The sequence below is a fragment of the Theobroma umbraticum genome, unplaced genomic scaffold, assembly GCF_002168275.2.
Source record: "Theobroma umbraticum cultivar Fairchild unplaced genomic scaffold, ASM216827v3 scaffold_12.1, whole genome shotgun sequence".
Lineage (NCBI taxonomy): Eukaryota > Viridiplantae > Streptophyta > Magnoliopsida > Malvales > Malvaceae > Theobroma > Theobroma umbraticum.
The window spans coordinates 2120061-2140648 of NW_018397269.1; the positions used below are offsets into that span (position 1 = coordinate 2120061).

A 20588-nucleotide genomic window follows, 5' to 3' on the forward strand; every position below is an offset into this window, starting at 1 on the left:
AATCCAACCACTTCAAGAGATTGCCAAATTCAGCAACTTGCAATATGATTGCCAAATATTTTTCTTCCATTGGCTGGATGGATACCCATGAGCAACATGGGCGTTCGATGAGTTAGACCAGTATTTCAAAGCCAATGCATGGTATGAAAATAAATGTTAAATTAACCAAAAAGAGATGATTGGTATAAGTTAATCATTCAGCATAGGAAGCATGGTTTTCAGTTGAATAGTTTGCTTATCTACTCTAACAAACAACATTTGGTTTGGAGAGCCTGAAATCTCAAACTGCAATTCCAGATAGATCCACGATTCAAATGCATTAGGTATTTGCAACTATTGGAGATTCAAGCCTCCAATCCCACATAAAAAAGGTATTTGCCCCATGGCACTGCATCTTTGTCAAGACAAGCCAGATTGGATAAAAAATAGCAGGTCCAATGCAGGCATATGGATTAAGACAAACAAGTTGTACGTTGAAGACTCCTCTGCAGAATTGTAGCCACCAAACGGAATGAGCTTAGACTCTTGCAGATCCTTTCTCATTTTCCTGAAGCGTGTATTCTCTCTTCATTGCCTCCAAGACAGCATCATTGGTGCTGCCATAACAAAATGCATAAGAAATGAGTACTTTCAAATTCATTGTAGATCACAATTTGCAACATGTCTGTTAATTTTAAACCAACCAGAGTTATCATCGCCAAATTTTTTTCAAAAGAGAGTTTACATTTTTTCGGTTTCAATTTTCTCAACAAGCTCTCGAGTAATGAAGAAAAGGGAAAAGGAAACAACAGAAAAGGTAGCAAAACAGCCTGCATTACCCATGTGCACTCATTCTAAATTAACTACAGAACGGCTTTCTGTATCAAGATGGAAAAATGTACAACCTACTTCCTTTCAACCATACCAATGCAAGGAATTAGGTTATTCTTCCTCTCATTTCTCATGTCATCTCTAAACTGCTACTTAGACTTATAGGTCACTTATTGCAATAACTACAAAGTTACATACAAGGTACCAAACACAGTGTGCAAAGCTTAACAATCAACATGGATACTGTAACACCCCAGGCCCAAACATCACTGCTTAAAACAACTTTTTTATCTGAAAGGCAAAACCAGTGACCTCAAAACTGTAAACTCAAGTTGCTAGTCTTTTCATTCATACTTATATCTGACGTGAGATGGGAATCACAATGCTCCCCACTCAAATCCATAATATCCTTGTAAAAGCCACACATCACGATTGTAAAAAGGAACTTACAACGACAGGGACCAAGATCACACCACCACCATGTGAACTGACTAGGTTGGGACATGCTCATACCAATTGTAATGATTCAGAACCAAGCACCACTGACCCAACAACCTTTTGGACTAAAACCTTGGGTTTCAAAAGCTTAACACTGTCAAGTTGTGAGTAGTGAGTTACTTGAACCCTTATATGGCTCTTATCATTCACGCTTATATCTATTGTGGAATAGGATACCACAACAGACAATTGGAATAGAGTACAACAATAGCCCACTAATATAGAATGAAGTCCCTTCATTATATATAATTAGCAGGGACTTTTATTAAAATAAATTTATAACTAAAGGGACATATAAGCAAATTAGGGCTGCATACAACTCAACCTAGTAGCCAAATTAACATACGTAAAAACAAGAGGAAGTTCATGAGCCAACTTGTTTCTATAGGGCAAGATATTGTTTAAGACCAGGTTTGAAAGTTTGAAGATCAAAAACCATACTTGGATTTCAATTTTCAAGAAGAGTAAAAGAATCATCTTATTTTATTGTAAGGTTTTTTATTAGGTTGTTAAAGATTTAGGATTAAAGTTTGTTAGAAAACCCTACAGGCTATGACATTTAGATTCCTACGTTATTAATCTTGGTAACTAGGATTTATTCTAAACATTCAAATAGATGTTAAGCACGAATTTATAATGAGTTTAAAGGGCAGAATCTATAAGAATTAGGATTCATATAGATTATCACAGAATTCATCATGAGTGAACGCAAATCATAACAAATCGATTGGTGTATCATAGTAAACAACTAGCCTATTCCAGTCTACTTTCTAACGAATAAAACAGAATTGGATTTTGAGTTTCCTAAGGACTAGTTAAAAAATTGGGAGGCAGTCTCTAGTAATTTATAGTTCCAACAAGTCACAGTCTTGGAAGTGTTGATTTAAATACAGTCCTGCCCTTTAGTGTTTCTGCACAATGTAAGCGCTCTTAGAATTTAAACCTATGGCCTAGAAACGGACAGCCCAAACTTTCAAAATTGCACTGCATAATGGTCCATCAAACTGCAAAAATTGAGCCACAGCCCGAGTCAGGTCATCCATTTCTAATTTGCAGGAGTTCCTATGCATGTGTATGCCTAAAGAAGCCCTGGAAAACTTTGTTGCTAATATGTCAATGCTAATATGCTAATTTGGTTTGCAACAAAAATAGCAGGGCTATAGCAAACTCAAATCAATATACTTAAACAGATAATTTGCGGAAATGGTTAAGATGTTCATGCTTTAACTCTTTTATAATGTCTGAGACAGCAACTCTCAGAATTGTAGTCAATATGATGCACCTACATACAAGAGTTTTCATCAATAAAGCTATAGCAAACATTTCACAATTAACTATCTATAATTGAGCATTGATATGCTTGCCAAAAAAATTGCAATGCTAGAAATCCTTGCTAGGCAAATATTCATACTATTGTCCCAAGGAAACACTCTAATGGTTGGAACTTAAGACTTTCAACTTGAAAGTTCCAAGGTTGAGTCTTGGGCATGCAAGAGTGAGGTTCATGAAATAAAATATAGCTATCTCCCTTTCATATAGAAAAAAATCCACATGAACAAAAGATATATCTTTAAGTACAATAAACAAAATTCATATATTTCAGCAAAAGAGACAGTATAAATTTTCGATATAAAGAAAGAAACAACTTAAAATAGAACTCAATTATACTAATCTGCTTCAGCATATCATTACTGTAGCTAAAGATGAACCAATTTCAAGATATAATTCATAGTTCTCCTTAAAAAAAACAAAGCAAAATTAAGGAAGAAAGGAAGAACTTACTATTGATGAAGACAATAATTTAATTCTTTAGCTTGTTTACGACATTGCCATACAATAGATATAGTCCTCCCGGCAGCACATTGAGCATACTTTGAAGTGTAATGATCACATTCTTTCAGTGCCTTTTGCTTCATTTTGCTCCTTAAAGCTGAACAAAACCCAAATCAACCCATTTCAAAATTATAACCATCCAGCCTTTTCTGTGCTCAGAAAATGTTAGAAAGTAAAAGAAAATTGAAATGAAGAAAAGCAGGGGTTTTAGAAGAAAGGGTTTAGTTTCTCTTTCTCTTTTTCCCTTTTTAACGGCTAACCTTCTTCAACTTTCTTCTTCACGTGATTCTCACGTGCTTCCTGTACGTAACCCATTGCTAGAAAAATGGGGACTTCCTGCGGCTACTGATCAAAAAGGCAATCAAAATGTTTCAGAGGAAGATGGTCGAATAGTTCTGCTTAAGTTTCTATTGATGCAGGTGATTCTCTCTCGCCTGCTGCTGTTGTTTACATTGCTTGGGTGTATTCTTTGGGCCAATACTGATCAAATGGTTGGTCCAGCCCATTACTGCTTGGGTCGATTGTTTAGGCCGAACTGATCAAATTGGACCAACCCATTACAGATTGAAATACCCACAATCAGTGTGGCACAGCAGTCGCTTAGAGGGCTCATACCCCAAATCTGCCGTTATTCAAATCCGGCTCATTATCAAATCATTTTATATGATTTTAATTTGACAATTATTTTTTTAAAAATATATATATTAATCACAATTTTTTATTTGATTTGTTTAATAGCACTTTTTCGCATAACTCTATCCAAGTCAAGCATTTACCTAGAAGTAAAAAGAAACCCTAATAAAGCTTTCACATTTGACCACATATTTGGCTTCTTTGAGTGCCACGTCTTGGGTGTTTTTAGTTGACGTGTTGCCGTAGAAACAGCTAACACAGCTTCCACTCGTGGAAATATTTTTGACGTGTTTTGCATTGATTATAGACAAAATAAACTTACATCCTGGGGCGGGGTTTGGTTTTCCTTATGGCCCAACAAAGCATCAATTCTGCAAAATAAATCCAACGAGTTGGTGTCCCCACCATTCTTCAACACTCATTTTCTATACAAGTAAAAGGAAACCTCAATGAAGCTATCACATTTGGCCACATTTTTGGCCTCTTTGAGTGTGTCACGTCTTGAGTGTTTCTACATGATGCGTGGCGCTGGGAACAGCTAATAAAGCTTCCGTCCTCGGTTATTTCTTTGACATGTTTTGCATTGATTATGGGCAAAATAGAGTTACATCATGGGGTGGGGTTTTGTTTTCCCTGTGGTCCAACAAAGCATCAGTTCTGGAGTATAAATCCAACATACTAATGTCTCCACCATTTTTCAGCACTCATTTTCTATATAAAACAAACACGCTATATTTCCCACCGAATGAATACTAATCTTCTTTGTCATATTTGGTTCAAAGCTTGAGTATAGTCCACATGGACAAGTTTGGTTAGTGTCTTTCTTTTTCTTTTTCTTTTTTTGCATTTGGAGGGAAAACAAATATAGACAGAACCGTATCTTGGGAAAGAAAAAGCTTTCAACCTTAGCTCAGACGTTAGGTTTGGGAAAGACAAAGTTTTCAGCCTTGGGTCAGATGTTGATTGATGTGTTTCTTTGTCTCGATTTTTTACAATATTTTGCCCATGTGTTATAGTCGAGTGTGTGCAATGATTTTAGTCCACGTAGGTATTTTCAGCATTTTTTGTTTTTGCAACTATGTATGCTTGATGGTTTAGCTCATCAGGAGCTGGTTTCAACCGATTTCCTTTGTACGATCCTATATGTGGGTGGCTGAAATGGATGCTCTGTTTATTTTCAGCTGCTCAATGTAATACCATCTTCTTCAAGTCTTTCATACATTTTATCTCTCAGTTTTGTCAATTTGGATAAGAGTAATTTTGACCTTTTCAGAGTTTTCTTCCATTGTTTTTTGCTTTTGATTGATTGATCTTACCTTCTTTGCTTTCTTCCGTTCTTTGCAGGGTTGTTCTTGGTTTCCTTGTTCTTCAGCTCGTGATGGTTTTGCTTTCAAACGTCATTCTTTGCCACTTCTATTATTAATGGATTTTTATTTTGTGCGTGTATTTGAAACTAAGGTAACATTTATTTTTAAGAAAATTAGAAATACGTTTTTTTGTAATGTGTTTAATTAAATTACATTATAATATTTATTTTTTATGAATTGTTTTGTTTTGAGGATAACTTTGTGCATGCCTATAGTTGATAAGAAGTCCTGAAATTTAACTGCCATCTATATTTTAGAAGCCTTTTTTAAGGCTGTATAGTTTATGGAACAGTAGGAACATATCTTTTGTTTATGTTTAGATTATGAATTACATTTTTCTTAGTAGGTGGGAATAAATGTATAAACTTTTAGTGCACATTGACTACATGATGCAAAACAAAGTCCCAAAATGGCAAGGAGAGCATAATAGGTCAAATATTTGGAAAGTTGCACATATGAAATTTTTCGTTTTTTTATCATAAACTATTGGTATAGACGGAGTACAAGATTATTACTTGCGTCAAATTTTGCATGAATCAATATTTACATGCAAGTATCTATAATTTAGGCTTCTCAAGCATGTCAATAAAAACACATAACAAGTTTATTTTCTTAACCTATCTTAAGTAAAATTCTTAAAGATTTTAAAATCATGTGGATCACAAGAAAAAAAGATTCTTCAAGATTTTAGCAAAGAGGAACACTAGATTTTATTCATTTCAATATTAAAAAATTACTAAGGGAAAACAGTTCACAAAGGTTTCTTTTGCTTTAAATGTTGACTAAGTTTGAATCTTGAGTAACATAAAAACATAATAGCATGCTTATGCAGTAACTTACAATAACATACCACAGGACAGCCACATGATATGACTTTGTTATACACGATCGTGATTTTGATAAGCTTAGAATGTTGGCAATTGCTAAACAATGAATTTTTTTATTAAGTTGGAAATGAATATAAAAAATGAATGAGGCTATTATGATTACCTTTCATCTATTCTTTGTGTTTTATGTTTTTATAGCAACTATACATATGGCTTTTCCAAAGAATTCTTCAATGATTATTCTTATTTCTGCTGATTAATTTCTTTATATTTTATGCTTTTATTGGAATTGTTGAGATTTCTTTTGGAGGGTATTTCACAACTATTATTCTGCCCAATACTTGATGGGAGTTGCACTATTTTATGCTACATGAGGGTTGCATATATAATTTTTTGGCAAGACCAAGAGTGAAATTAACAACCATTACATTTGTTTATAGAAGCAAGTCAATTGTGCACGCAATCATGCAACCTTCCTCTTGCGTAACAAATTATAGCACCCGAGTGCGAACGTGGCATATTCTAGGTTTAGTAATGTGATGCCCCTTAGGTTGTGTAAGGGGCCAATATGGAATATTTGACAAGATGGCTTTAACTCATTCAAATATAGGTTACACATAAGGTTACGTTTGGTTGGTAGAATAAGTAAGAAGAAATAGAAATTATTATATGATAATAGAATGAGGTGAGAAGAATAGAATAGTTATTACTTGTTTAGTACGATGAATGAAATATGACAGAAATAGTTATTATGACATTACAATTGGTTGGTAACAATAATTTGAATAAAAAAAAACACAAAAAAAAAAGATAAAAACACCCTTATTATATAATTATTATTTTTATTAAGATTTTAATAAATAATTTGAATTTAATAAAATATATAATTAAATTTAAATATAAATATTCATTTATAATTATCATTAATTATTAATATTTATTTTATTAAATATTATTTGATCAATTATTTTTTTTATTTTATTTTCAAATATTAATAATTGAAATTTAATAATAAATTTATTAAATTAATAATAATGTTTAAAATATAATATTTTTAATTTAAATAATTATGTATTAATTTATTTTATTTTTAAATATTAATAATTGATAGTTAATAAAATGTTAATAATGACCATTAAAATTAATATTTATTTAATTTAAATATTATTATGATTAATTTTTTATTTTCTTTTTATTTATTTTTAAATATTAATAATCGTAATTTATTTAAAATATATAATTGATGATTTATTTATTAATATTTTATATATAATTTAAATGATATTATACTATTTTATTTTAATTTATTTTTAAATAGAAATAATTATAATTATTTATTAAAAATTAATTTAATATAATATTATTTATAATTTAATTTTTATTATTTTAAACATTAATATTTATTAAAAGTTGGAATCAAGGAAGAGAAAAGGAAGAGAAAAAAAAAATAATATTATATAAACAGAGTTGTAATTTTTCAAACTTGTAAAAGGTATTTAGTTTTATGATTTTTTATTATCCTCAAACATGGAAAAACTAATACCATGGGGAGGATGGTATTACCTATTCCTTAGTTTGGAGGATTTGAAAGAATGCCTCATAGAATGGGAGAATGGCTATTCCTTGGACTATTTCTCAACCAAATAAAGGAATCAAAATTCCTTAGGAATAAAGGGGGAATGGCTTAGCCATTCCACCAACCAAACATGCTATAAGGAGTTTTTTTTTATTATTACTTAGAGGAAGGCAGATTTTAATATAATCTTTTAAACAAAAAATATAAATATTTATTATTGATTCAAATATTCAGGAGTAGCATTTTTTTAATACATATAATGAAGTTTAAAGGGGCAAGGTCAATTTGAATTTTGAAGTTTAATCTTTCCAAAACATGACAATAATTACCAAGCCAAATTTGAATTGTTATTAAAATAAATGGTTAATTATACAAGAACAAATTATTTATTATTTTTTATTAGAATAAGTAAATGATTAGATTTATAAAAAAATTATTAAATGTTGGCAGTTTAGATCTTACTAATTGAAATGTTAAAATGAAAACTCTTTTCCTTATATAATTGAATCATGCACGATCTCACACTTAAAAAGAAACCATTAAATAAATCATTCTCATCACATCAATAAACTTATTCAACTGTAAAGGGTTATGAGATCACGTCATGCAAGATTATTCTCAAATTTAAATAAACAAATGGCTAACTCACAATTATCCAGAAAACGATTAAGATTCCTTCTCGTCTCTTTTGCTTCTCTTCTTTTTTTCCCGCTTTCTATAGACTTGGTTTTATTTGACTAACTCTCTCATTAAATTATGATAGCCTTAGTTTGATTTCATTTAGTTTTCAAATAATATTTTTTATTTTAACCTACTATAGTTGATTTTTATGGAAAAAATTGAAATTTATTTCCTAGATTTTCTATGTCAAAGCACTCAATATTTGTATGTTGGAACATTTTCAAATAAAATGTCTATTGAAAAAATCATAGTTGAAAATTATATCTATTGAAAATAAAAAAAATAAAAAAAGAGTCATATTTGTTCGAAAAAACTAAAAGTTATGTTTATTTGAAATAGACATTGTTTGAAAAAGATACAAACTGTGTCTGTTGGGAATAGGCATTTAAACCAATAAAAAAGACCAAGGTTATAACATAAATAAATCTGACAGGTACGTATATAACAAATTTCAAAATGACAAAGGTGTTATAATTTGTTTATATGCGGACAATATGCTAATTTTTTGTACAAATTTGAAACAAGTCGAAGAGACAAAGAAGTTTTTGTCAAATAACTTTGCAATGAAAGATATGAATGTAGCAAATGTCATTTTAAAAATTAAAATATTCTAAGATGAAAAAAACATAACTTTATCATAATCACACTGCATTAAAAAAGTGCTTAAAAAAGTTTGATCTTAAAAATTATATACCAACATCTACACCCATAGATCGTCAAATTAAATCAGTACTTAATACTAGTAGGGTTATTAATCAAATACTAGTAGGGTGCTTAATGTATGCAATGACATGCACAAGGCTAAATATAGCATTTGCTATTGAAAAGTTAAGTAGGTATACAAATAATCCAAACACTTTACATTGGCAAGTCATAAATTGTGTACTAAGATACTTAAAGAAAACAATCAATTATGAACTTTGCTATATTGAATATCCATCAATACTAAATGTTAGGATGAGCTTTGCAGCTAATTGGGATTGGTTAAGGCTTGATTCCATTCATGTTTATCCTTGCAATGATATTTAATCAATTATGAATTATGTTCAATTGATCAAAAGGTTGAATATTGATTCATATAAAATGAAAGTTTCTTAAGAACAAAACATAGAGATGAATGGTCAAGAAAAAAAGCAACTTCATAATGCGATATGATTTGGTCCATATCTCTCTAATATATAAAACCCATTATGATATTCCAAACCAATATGATTCCAAGCATACAATATGATATATATATGAGTAACATCATGGAATATTCAAAAGAGTTTGAATATTACTCTCACAAAGGATCTTGGATTTAGTGGAAACACAATAACAATAAAAAAAATTAAAAGGTGCCAAATGGCATAACATAGAGTGACATATGCATATAATGCCTACAACATATAAATAAAGTCATATATGTCCTATTAAAAAGGGCTCTAATAAGAAGATATTTAGATCGTTAGTCCATGGAATTAATAAAGGGTTTTGAATATTGTTAATGTAACAATGGAGCCATACTAGTAAAACCTGGATCTCATTGGATCTAGATATAGTAATATGACATGATGTGATGCATGGACATCACGAAGATAGATAAAAGCAATTAACCACATTGAAGGGCAGAAGCGAGCCTACATGGAGATACGATTGCTAGATGGATTGAATCCATATAGGATGAAGTAACAATTGGCCTTGTGCTAGTGGGAGATGTTAGGATGAGCCGTACAACCAATTAGGATTGGTTAAGGCTTGATTCCAATCATGCAACAATATCATTTATGTTGAATGATTAGAGGTTTTCCTTCATCAATCAGAGGTTAATTATAATGGTTTATAAGTCTAATTGGATGAAGTTTTTGAGATTAATATGCCCTGCAAAAGAACTGTAATGAGTTGCAATTAAGAGATCTCTATGCATTGAAGCGTAATCTCTAAAAGCTCCTGATCGATATATCATTAAAACTGGACATCAATGATACATTGAGATAGGTACATTTTATGTTCCTTACCTGTAAAGTAAGCAACCAATCTTATAAGTTAAAGTATAGAGATACTTGAAACTGGAATGTAGGTGCTTACTTAGGAGAGCAAGTTTACTGAACATGACCCATCATGATAAATGCATGAGGTATTTCACTCAAGTATTTATGTAATACCTCTTATGTGTTAATTGTGTAAATACTCTCAAAACTTGAGACATTAAGTTGTCTTACGTGTGCAGTGCTATGTTTTGATCTCATCCCAATGACTGCCTAATCAAAGATGCCAAAACAAGATGCTTTTGAGTATAGTATAAAGCATGTGAAGGTCAATGAGTGGTTAATATAGGAATTATCACCCCAAGTGATTCAAGGGACATATCTTAACAGTTATTGGTTGTTATTAGCTTATTGAAATCTTTGGCCAAGACGACTTAGAGATTAATAAAAGAATTTCATAAGTCTCCATAAAACTGATGATTAAACTTCAAGAACGAATATGGAGATCAATAATAATAGACATTGCAACATACTCTTATCATCTCTGAGATATTTGATAAGGAAATGAATTACACTGAAAGTAATCATTGAAAGATTGAGTCAAACCATCTTAATTCTTTTAACATTTTGGTGACATGATAGATTGCTATATCTCAATCTTGGTTTATGAACTCTAAGTAGTTGATTTGGTTAATGATAAATTTAAAGTAGTTTAACTTTATCTAATTCTAAGTTTGACTTAAGAATTATGTATTAAATTCATTGGCAACATGTCAAAAGCCTAATGGATCACACACCTAAAATGAATGTTGAAATAAAATGGAAGAAGTGATTAAGTCAAACTTAATAAAATTAAAAGTTATGAGATTCTTAAGTACTTGATGAAAATTGTTTAATTAAGTTGTTGGGCTTAATTAATTAAATTGTTTAATTAAATTATTAGGCCTAATTGATTAAATTAAACAATTATGTTAACTAGGCTTCTTAGGGACTTGATTAAATTGTGTAATCAATTATTGAATTAATTGGCAATTACATAATAGCTTTGTAATTAGGGTTTAAAATTAATCTATGGTATAAATGCTTTGCTATAGCCTCCAAACTAAAATAAGAGAGTGGCTAAAAATTTAGAAGAATGACACACTTGAAATTACTTTTGCCTTGCCACCTCTTGCGTGAAGAAAAAATAGTTTTTCATTCACTTGATTTCTTTTGTGTGTTCAACCCCAAATTTTTGTGTTAATTATGAGTTTATGAAACTCATCTTTACTAACACATTGCCAAAGCATAGCATTCCCAATCCTTAAATATGGATTTTCTAATTCATTGGTGTGAATTACCATTAGAGACTATACAAGGATTCCTTGGACAAGTTTTGTTTGCAACAACCAAGTTGAGGTGGTTAAGCTTTTTGAAAGCTATTTTGGTGGTTTAACAAAAGATTCATCAACCCTTATTATTTAAGTAAAGTGATATGATTTTGTACGCAATTTGACATGAAAGAGATCTTAAGAGGATAAAACGTAATTCAATTTGTTAATTTTATTTTCACTACGTTTTTATTTGTATATGATGCATGATTAGCATTCATCCAACACTACAAGGATATTTAGATGCTAGTTATATTACAAGTTTAAAAGATCATGCTTCCACAAACAGAGGGATCTTCAAGCTTAATGTGGATGCCATTTCTTGGGGGTCTAAGAAACAAATATATATAATGGATTCTACCATGGTAGTCGAATTTATTGGATTGGCTGCTACCACCAAAGAAGTCGAATGGCTAAGAAATTTTCTCCATGGTGTGCCTTTGTAGCTTAAACCAATTTCACCAATATCTATTTGTTGTAATAGTGAAGCAACTGTAGCAAAAATGTACAGCTAAGTATATAACAGAAAGTCTAGACATATTAGATTAAAACATAGCTATAACTTTTGTAAAGTCAAGTGAAAATTTAGCAAATCTTTTAATAAATTGTCTTGCTATAGATCTTGTAAATAAGACCTCAAAGAGGATGGGGCTCATACTCATAAATTGAAAGTCACCCATGATGGAAACTCAACTAAACACTTGGTATGACATCAAGTCTTGAATTCAATAAGATAAAGTACATCATCTGTATGTGACTGCTAGTACTATAATATGATATATTATATTCCATCACAAGTAAAGTGCTATGCGCCCGTAATGGTAAAGAAATGATGAGTTATATACTTTTAATAAACCCATAATATAAAGTTTGTTAGAATGCTTTAGTTCCAGGGGCATTCTTAATAGGATCTAACTATGTGAGTGTGAAGTGTGGTCGCTTTTAGAAGCTTAAGAGCTTAGCTCTAATAGCACTCATGAAAAGAAGATGCAGATGCATGGTCATAAAAGCATCGTTGGATACTATGTATTTGTCGGAGTTGAAATCATTGTGTGAGATGTGTTTGGTTAACCAAATGAAATAGTTGGTTCAAAACATAATCTACCATGTAATTTCAGTTAACTTTAACATATTATCACTAAGTGAAGGTTCAATCGAAAGACACCTTAATTTATGCAATTGATTTTCAAGATTATCGAAAATTTGGATTAATTTGAAGATAGTGAGGGATTGTTGGAACATTTTCAAATAAAATGTCTACTAAAAAAATCGTATTTGAAAATTATATCTATTGAAAATAAGAAAATAAAAGAGGAATGATGTTTGTTGGGAAAAACCAAGAGTTATGTTTATTTGAAATAAACAAGTGTGATTGTTTGAAAGAGATACAAACTATATCTATTGGAAACAGGCATCTAAGCCTATAAAAAGGATTATCTTTTAGGCAATAGAACGTACAATAGAAAACAGTAACATATTTCCTTCCTTTTTCTAACATTTTCTAAATTTTCTTCTATATTATTTTGCTGTAAAAAAAATATTATAGAATTTTGCTAATCTAATCATACTCCCGTAAGTGCTCAATGGATTGATTTTATCAACGCAAAACGCGTCAATCATTGGACTTTATTGTATTTTCGAGATTTATACGTTAATAATTCTTTTTCACACTATAAATGGGGACAAATAAAACTTTAAAAATAGTGGCATTGATGCACATATTGAAGTTAATTTCTACATTTTCTAGTTCAGTGTTCTAACAAAATCATATTCACCGCCTTCGATTTTTTATATTGAAAATCTTTTCTGCTAGTTGTAGAATTAGCCAATTATACTCAAGATTTGACTAACTATACTCAAGATTCTTGTTCAAAATCTCCTTTTTTTCAACCACAAAATTCAATTCATGTCAATTAATTTGATATCGGCATGATTCAATGACGTGACATTTTATTATTAAGTGGGTTTATAATTGATGTGAGGGGAGTGATTTATTTAATAATTTTTAAACACTTGAATTGAATATTTAAATTTATGATAAGTGGAAATATTTCATATTCAAAAAATCAAGATTGAATTCCTCTATTGATTAAAAAAAGAACACGCATTGTCATTTGCTTGGAAAAAAAGGAAAAACTATTAAAAAGGTAAATGCATAATAATTGAGCATGCTGTATCAATTCAAATGCCTGCGTAATAGGTTTGACTAATATGAGCATGCTGTTTCAAGAAAGATAGGCTGGCTGGGGGGTTGTTCAATAATTTGTTTCTTTTTTTTTTTTAATGTTAAACTCATCCATTTAAAAAAAAAAAACTCAATTCAATTGTACTCTACCATTAGAACCAATCCACCAAAAGCTACATTAAAAACTCTTCCAAAAGCAATTGACAAAGCTCTACGTGTTTACGTTTGCATGCCATTCTTTGCTTTAACTACATTTGTATTTCTTTACGTCAACACACTACTTTCGAATTTAAGAGTCCTACCTAAGTAGGGATGCCTTGCCTTGCCATGCCTGCTCCCCCATTCCTGTTTAGCCTTAGGTTTACGAGTCTTTCTGTTGGTTTCTGTATTGCAGTTTGACATTAAAAATATAAACCCAAGTCGAGTTATACCATAAACGTTTGGGATTCCTTATAGGATTAATGTATAGGCTTGTGAGCTATGATCAATTTATTATATTTTCAACAACAACAAAAAAAAAACCAAGTGGAAAAAGCTGCTGTTAAGCAGGGATTTTTATCTCTATTTTTGTTTCCCTATGGAAGGGGACAAGGCAACATAAGCAGGCAAGACTAGGCTTATTGCTTTACTTGTCTAGCAAGTTGAATAAATTCAACAATAAAAAATTTGATTGGTTACTTGATTTTGATGCTTCAACCAAATTAGTTGGGGTCACGACCATTCCACATCTTTAATCATTAGGAATTAGGAGTATTTTTTTTTTCTACATTTGAATTGTTAGGGTCAAAGAAAAATTAATACAATCTTTCACTTTTTAGGATGCATCTCCGCAACTACAGAGACAACTCAATAACTTCAAAGATCTAAAGCTAGATATTCAAATAAGATCCTTTTTATTGAAATTAATAAAAAAATTATTATAATTTTATTCCTTTAGCTTTTTGAGGTGTAAATTTTTTAATTAAACTTTTACATTATAAATTGAAAAGAAATTGATTTTATATGTAAAAAAATAAATGTTGGAGATTATTAAAATTAGAAATAAGAGGAACAGTTGACAATTAATAGCATTGTGAGAATTGAAAAGTAATAAAAAAAATTGAGATTTATTAAGCACAAAATTAAAGAAATGAGAGAATATGTCATTTTATTAATTATCTTAACTTTTACATATTTTTAATAAAAAATAAGATAAATAGTTAAAAATTAATAGAGATGTGGGAAGTGAGAGAAAATAAATATTTGTTAAATATTTAATTTAATGTAATTAATTATATCATTATAAAATTATGTGGCTTATGAAAAATTGAGATCTAAAGTATGGGTTTTGATGACTTTATAATAGAGTTGGTCCTGCACTGCCACCTTAGTATTGAAGCTGTTTTTGGTTTGTCTAAAAATTAAAAAAAAAAAGCAACAAAAATTAAAGTTAAATAAAAAGTTAAGTAAGTATAAGCCTTTCCTTCACTAGTTTTAATAAGTTCATTTCTAATTTGAGAGATCAAAAGTTTACTAGGTAGAAGATCAAATATAAGCCTACGTTGAAATCAAGAGTTCATAACACTAGGTGAATTGAACCTTCTTCCCACCAAACTTTTGTTACAAATTTCAACCTGTCTAAATGACCGGCCTCTAATAACTATCCATGTAGTTTCCCAAGTCAAATAACACCAAAAGTAAATAGGGTTTGCTTTTGTTGCCAAACCAAGTGCTAGCTAGGGATGAGAGGTTTTGTTTTTTCACTCTAATTCCAGTGAAGGAAGTCAAAAAAATAAAAATTAAAACAATGGAGGAAGATACATTAATGGGCGTTGCAAGGTTTGAGAAGAGTGAAAAAACATAAGCATATATTTATAGTGGTAAATTAAGTTTAACACAACTTTTGTGCTAATTATAAAATCACCCCAATTTAATTGAACATATCAATTAAATTCTTGAAATTCAAAACCCTTTTGCAATTGAATCCAACTTAATTATACTGTTTTACATTCGAACTTGTCATTGTTTATGTGTGCTATCCATGAGAAAAACCCTTATTACATTAGGCACTAATTTCTTTTTAATGTTTAATTAGATCGGGTAATCATTCAAATTGAGAACAAAAGCTCCTTACTTTTTGTTGCCTTGTAATTGGGGTCGTAGAGCTCTTTCTATATATTCACTCGACCTAACTTTGAATTCAATTAATTTTTTATTCTACACTAAAAACTCAAAGATGATTTTTTTTGGATTGATCAAAAAAAAAATTTATATTCTTAATATGTTGGTAAAAAATACAAATTATAATCCAATGTCAATAAAAATAAGAGGAATCAAATCATTTTGCATTCATTATCAATTTTTAAATTGATTATTTTATATTTATAAGTCAAGATTAATATCTAACATTATTTAACGATTATGCAAATGTATTAAGAAGAACAAAAAAAATTGGATTTAACTTTTCAATGGATAAGCTATCAATGTAATTCAATCATTGGTTATCTAATATCTCGATAAAACAAAGTGTGGGCAATATTTACTCTATATTTATCTTTTATCATTTTAATTCTTAAAACTTGTTTTTAACTCTTTAAAGAAATTATTAATTGGAATTTTTTTTTATAAATCTTCATTCTATCTTAATCTCTATTTAAGAAAAAAAACACACACACACACACACGAGTACAATTTTACTTTAAATTTGTTTTGTCAATCACATAGTGATTATTGTCACAAAATCTCGTATATAAAAATTATTAAACTTATTCTCACAAGGAATGAAGCTTCTTTAGTGAGGGCCAGCTACAGCCTTATTGAATTTAAAACTACTATTCAATTTATAATAAAGTTTATGAAATGTAAAGATATTATTTTTCCTTTTTTATAAATAATTATTAAAATACGAAAAAAATAAATTTTAAGAAAAATAATTCAAAATTTCTTTTTTATTAAAAATTTTAATTTTCATATTTTGGAATGAGAAATCTTATTACAGGGTGGTAGGCGGAGGGTGGTGAAAACTAAAAAATCAACTTCACCTCTTTTTTCATTCTCCCAGCTGTAAAAAAATTAAAAAAAATAAAATAAAATAACCGTCAAAGGTCGACCCCCACGTTCTCACAAACCAATAACAATATATTTTATTTATTTTTCTAAAAAAATAAAAGCATTGACGGTCAACTGCCAGCGTGGCAGGCCGAAGCTCCAAGGGAATCTCTGCTCCCCACCACTTGTCGCGTTCCCATTGGACCACCCCCTCTTTCTCTCTTTGACACTCCCCATTTTTTAACGAAAATTAAAAAATAATAATAAAAAAAAGGCAGCCCTATTGCTCTCTTCACTCCCCTATAATAATTTTCCTTCCCTTTCTCATTTCCATCGACGAATCGAAAGAACAAAAAATCTTCAGGAGAAAAAGTTCTCGATCGGTACGTTTTTTTGGATCGATTTTATCTTTTAGTATTTTATTGAATTTTTTAAAATTTATTTCTTTACTTTGAGATCTGTAAGTTCTCATTTCTTTGATTTATCTTTCTGATTTTTTTTTTGCTTCTTGGTTAATGCAATGACTGGTTTTTAGCTGCCTTCTGTGTGATTTTAGTGGCTTTGATTCGATCTGTTTGAGATTTGAGCTTTTTATTGCTTGATTTGACTAATTTAGGTTTTCTTGCTTCGATCTCTTTGGCTCCTAGAAATTTGGGAAAAAGGAACGTTTTTGTTGTTTTGATTTAGGGTTTTGATTTCTCAGATTTGGACTAGAAAATTTTACTAACCAAAAGAAAAAAAGAGTTATGAATTTGATCTGTTTGGTTACTGAGAAACTTGTTGAAAGGAAAGGAAAGGATAGGAGCTAGTGCTAATGATTTATCTACCTCAAAATTTGGTTCTTTTTTCAATTATAATGATATTTTAAGTTGTATCTCTTTTGGTTGGGACTAATTAGATTGGATCTAAAAGTTTGAAATTTTGGAAGAATCAAAGAACTAAAAATTAAAGACTGTTCATGTTTGATTGAGGAATGAAAATTTCTCAATTGGTTGTTCTTGATGTCAATGCACTTGTTCAGACTGATGAAATTTCAATTGCAAATGTTTGTTTAATAAAAGTAAATCTTGTTATGTCACAGGACTAAATATTAGATTGATATAGTAAAGATGTCACCAACTGAATCATCACGAGAGGAAAATGTGTACATGGCCAAGTTGGCTGAGCAGGCCGAACGCTATGAGGAAATGGTGGAGTTCATGGAGAAAGTTGCAAAAACCGTTGATGTTGAGGAGCTAACTGTCGAGGAACGAAACCTTCTCTCTGTAGCATACAAAAATGTGATCGGGGCTAGGAGGGCTTCATGGAGGATCATCTCTTCCATTGAGCAGAAGGAAGAGAGCAGAGGAAATGAGGATCATGTTGCAATCATCAAGGAGTATAGGGGCAAGATTGAAGCTGAGCTCAGCAAGATTTGTGATGGCATTTTGAGCCTTCTTGAGTCTCACCTCATTCCTTCAGCTTCATCTGCTGAGTCCAAGGTGTTTTACCTTAAGATGAAGGGTGATTATCACAGGTATCTTGCTGAGTTTAAGACTAGCGCTGAGAGGAAAGAAGCTGCTGAGAGCACTTTGTTGGCTTACAAGTCTGCCCAGGTTAGTGAAGTGATGTCATCTTGTCAATATGAGTTATTTTCTCTGTAATTTCTTGAGGGCCTTTTTGAGTAAAAAAATTCAGATAGAATTTTGTAGCTGTTTTTTTAATTATTTTGTTTATGATGGCAGGATATTGCTCTTGCTGAACTTGCTCCTACTCACCCAATCAGGCTGGGACTTGCTCTTAACTTCTCTGTCTTCTACTATGAAATCCTCAACTCACCTGATCGTGCTTGCAATCTTGCTAAACAGGTGTTTATCGCCTACTGCTTTTCTATTGATTTCTTGTGTATTTCTGTATTTCTTGAGTTCGGATAGTTAATGAGTTAAGATAGGGGGTTTTAGTTGTCTGTTGTTCGACTGTCTTGGTGTGGTCCTCGTTTTGGATGGTATGGTAAATTGATCTAATCTAGTCGTCCCCCCAACTGGCCCCACTTGTGACAGCAACTATCCTTGTCTAAGTAAGTGGCTGGCCTGAGGACTCAACCTGTTAACACCTGAAAATTTCTATGCCAATCTGGTTGATACTCAGAATGGTACACAACTTAAGCTTATTTTGAAGAAGTTTGAAGGGATGACTGTATATCTGCTCCTTTTGCTCATGAAATCTTTGGTAAATGATTGAATCAAGTAAATGTTTTGTAGCATGTTAGTGATTGTTCTTCTCGATGTGAAGTCTGGTGATCTTTAAATTGTTATCCACTTAGCTGAGATTTATTAATTTACTTCTAACCATGCAAGGCTTGTAGATTAGGTTGTTCTTATGTACACTTATTGAATGTCCAAGGTTGCTTGTCATCTATTATAAAATGACAAATGTTTTTCATTTTACAGGCTTTTGATGAGGCTATTTCTGAGTTGGATACATTGGGTGAGGAATCTTACAAGGATAGTACATTGATCATGCAACTTCTCCGGGATAATCTGACCCTTTGGACATCTGACATCACGGTCTCTCTCTCTCTCCCTCTTGCATATGTGTGTTTATATGTGTATGTGTAACTATGAAAATGTTAGAGCAGCTTGCTGTTTTTGGACATCAAATAAATATTTTCTTTTAAAATTGTCACAATTTGGACTGATAAGTTGTTGGTGCAACCTTTGCCGGTGGGGTGCTATGCTCGTTCCACACTCAACCTGGAATGAACAAGTGTCTAAAGCTATTCTTGAAATGAAGCTTTATCCGTCTGTTATTGTGACCATAGTTCTCTAGCATTGCCTTTTACACTTTTAGGCATTTAATCTCATCAGAGAAGTGTCAGCAGTAGAATCCCAAAGTTTTAAGTAATCTTTAAGACCATTCCTTCTTCTTACTGGGTTGAAAATATTCTGTGCTCAGTCTACAAGCCATAACACATTTCACCTTATTCCTGAAGTTATGCTGTTTAACTTGGGACTTTGTATTACTCATGTTGTACTTTCATTGATCTAAGCTGCACTAAGCATGCTGATTTGCATCTTCCTTTTTAAATGATGCTGAGTTTTCTCAGGTTATTGTTTGGATGTTTCATTGTTCAATGCTTGATGTGTGTGTGTGTGTGTGTGTGTGTTTTTTTTCTCTTAATTTTAGGATGAAGCTGGGGATGAGATCAAGGAAGCTTCAAAACGTGAGTCAGGCGAGGGACAGCCGTGATGAGCTAAGTTCATAGGATATGTACTCTGTACTTTTATCTTGCAGGTTTTACATAGGTGCAACATGGGTCGTAGAAGGTGTTTTTTAATGCATTCATCAACACTTGGAGTTGAAAAGTTCCAATGGATTATATATGTGCTTTTATTATCGGACAAGAAGAATTTGGTTTGGTTTTTTCATGTGGTAATGTTAAAATAGTGCGTTTGGCAAATCAAGTTGAGCATATGAGGTGCTTTGAATGTTTATTCCTCCCTGTTTAAAACAATCATATTCTTGTTGCTTTCATTTGCGGAGGGATTTTTCATGCACTGGAAACTGGAAAGTGTTTGTTTTGTTTGTCTTGTTCATTCAAAAAGCATAGCCAGTATAGTTCTCCGTTGCATTAGGTGTCTGTTTTTATGTAGAGACATTTGGGGAAGAAACGATTGCAGTAAAATGATAAGATGGCAGAGTGATTGCTGACAAATCTGTGAGTGGCACAGCTTAAGGTTTATCGTTACTTTTCAGGGCCACAGGTCCATTGCTATGGGAAAACGTAGCCTCCGGTCCCACTCTTTGGAAAGCGGTTTTTTAACGAGAATGTTTT

At 31.2% G+C, this 20588-nt stretch overlaps 2 protein-coding genes across 2 annotated transcripts; one reads left to right on the forward strand and one right to left on the reverse strand.

Moving 5' to 3' along the window:
• Positions 1 to 161: 161 nt before the first annotated feature.
• LOC110425890 (Cytochrome c oxidase biogenesis protein Cmc1-like protein) lies at positions 162 to 3550 on the reverse strand. Its single transcript, XM_021440965.2, has 3 exons — positions 3402 to 3550; positions 3091 to 3238; positions 162 to 596 (listed from the first exon to the last, which is right to left on the reverse strand). Exons 1-3 carry the CDS (start codon positions 3454 to 3456, stop codon positions 518 to 520), a joined length of 282 nt encoding a protein of 93 aa, XP_021296640.1. The 5' UTR covers positions 3457 to 3550; the 3' UTR covers positions 162 to 517.
• Positions 3551 to 16999: 13449 nt separating this feature from the next.
• LOC110425663 (14-3-3-like protein A) lies at positions 17000 to 20384 on the forward strand. Its single transcript, XM_021440599.1, has 5 exons — positions 17000 to 17157; positions 17856 to 18369; positions 18499 to 18621; positions 19204 to 19320; positions 19940 to 20384. Exons 2-5 carry the CDS (start codon positions 17884 to 17886, stop codon positions 20000 to 20002), a joined length of 789 nt encoding a protein of 262 aa, XP_021296274.1. The 5' UTR covers positions 17000 to 17157; positions 17856 to 17883; the 3' UTR covers positions 20003 to 20384.
• The last annotated feature ends 204 nt before the right edge of the window (positions 20385 to 20588 follow it).

Excerpts from the sequence above, each read along its gene's own strand:
- LOC110425663 (XM_021440599.1), top strand. The coding sequence starts at position 17,884 with ATGTCACCAACTGAATCATCACGAGAGGAAAATGTGTACATGGCCAAG. Across the intron at positions 18,370-18,498 it reads TGGCTTACAAGTCTGCCCAG|GATATTGCTCTTGCTGAACT; the intron begins GTTAGTGAAGTG and ends TTATGATGGCAG. Across the intron at positions 19,321-19,939 it reads TTTGGACATCTGACATCACG|GATGAAGCTGGGGATGAGAT; the intron begins GTCTCTCTCTCT and ends TCTTAATTTTAG.
- LOC110425890 (XM_021440965.2), bottom strand. The coding sequence starts at position 3,456 with ATGGGTTACGTACAGGAAGCACGTGAGAATCACGTGAAGAAGAAAGTT. Across the intron at positions 3,239-3,401 it reads GAAGAAGAAAGTTGAAGAAG|CTTTAAGGAGCAAAATGAAG; the intron begins GTTAGCCGTTAA and ends GGTTTTGTTCAG. Across the intron at positions 597-3,090 it reads AATTATTGTCTTCATCAATA|CACCAATGATGCTGTCTTGG; the intron begins GTAAGTTCTTCC and ends TTGTTATGGCAG.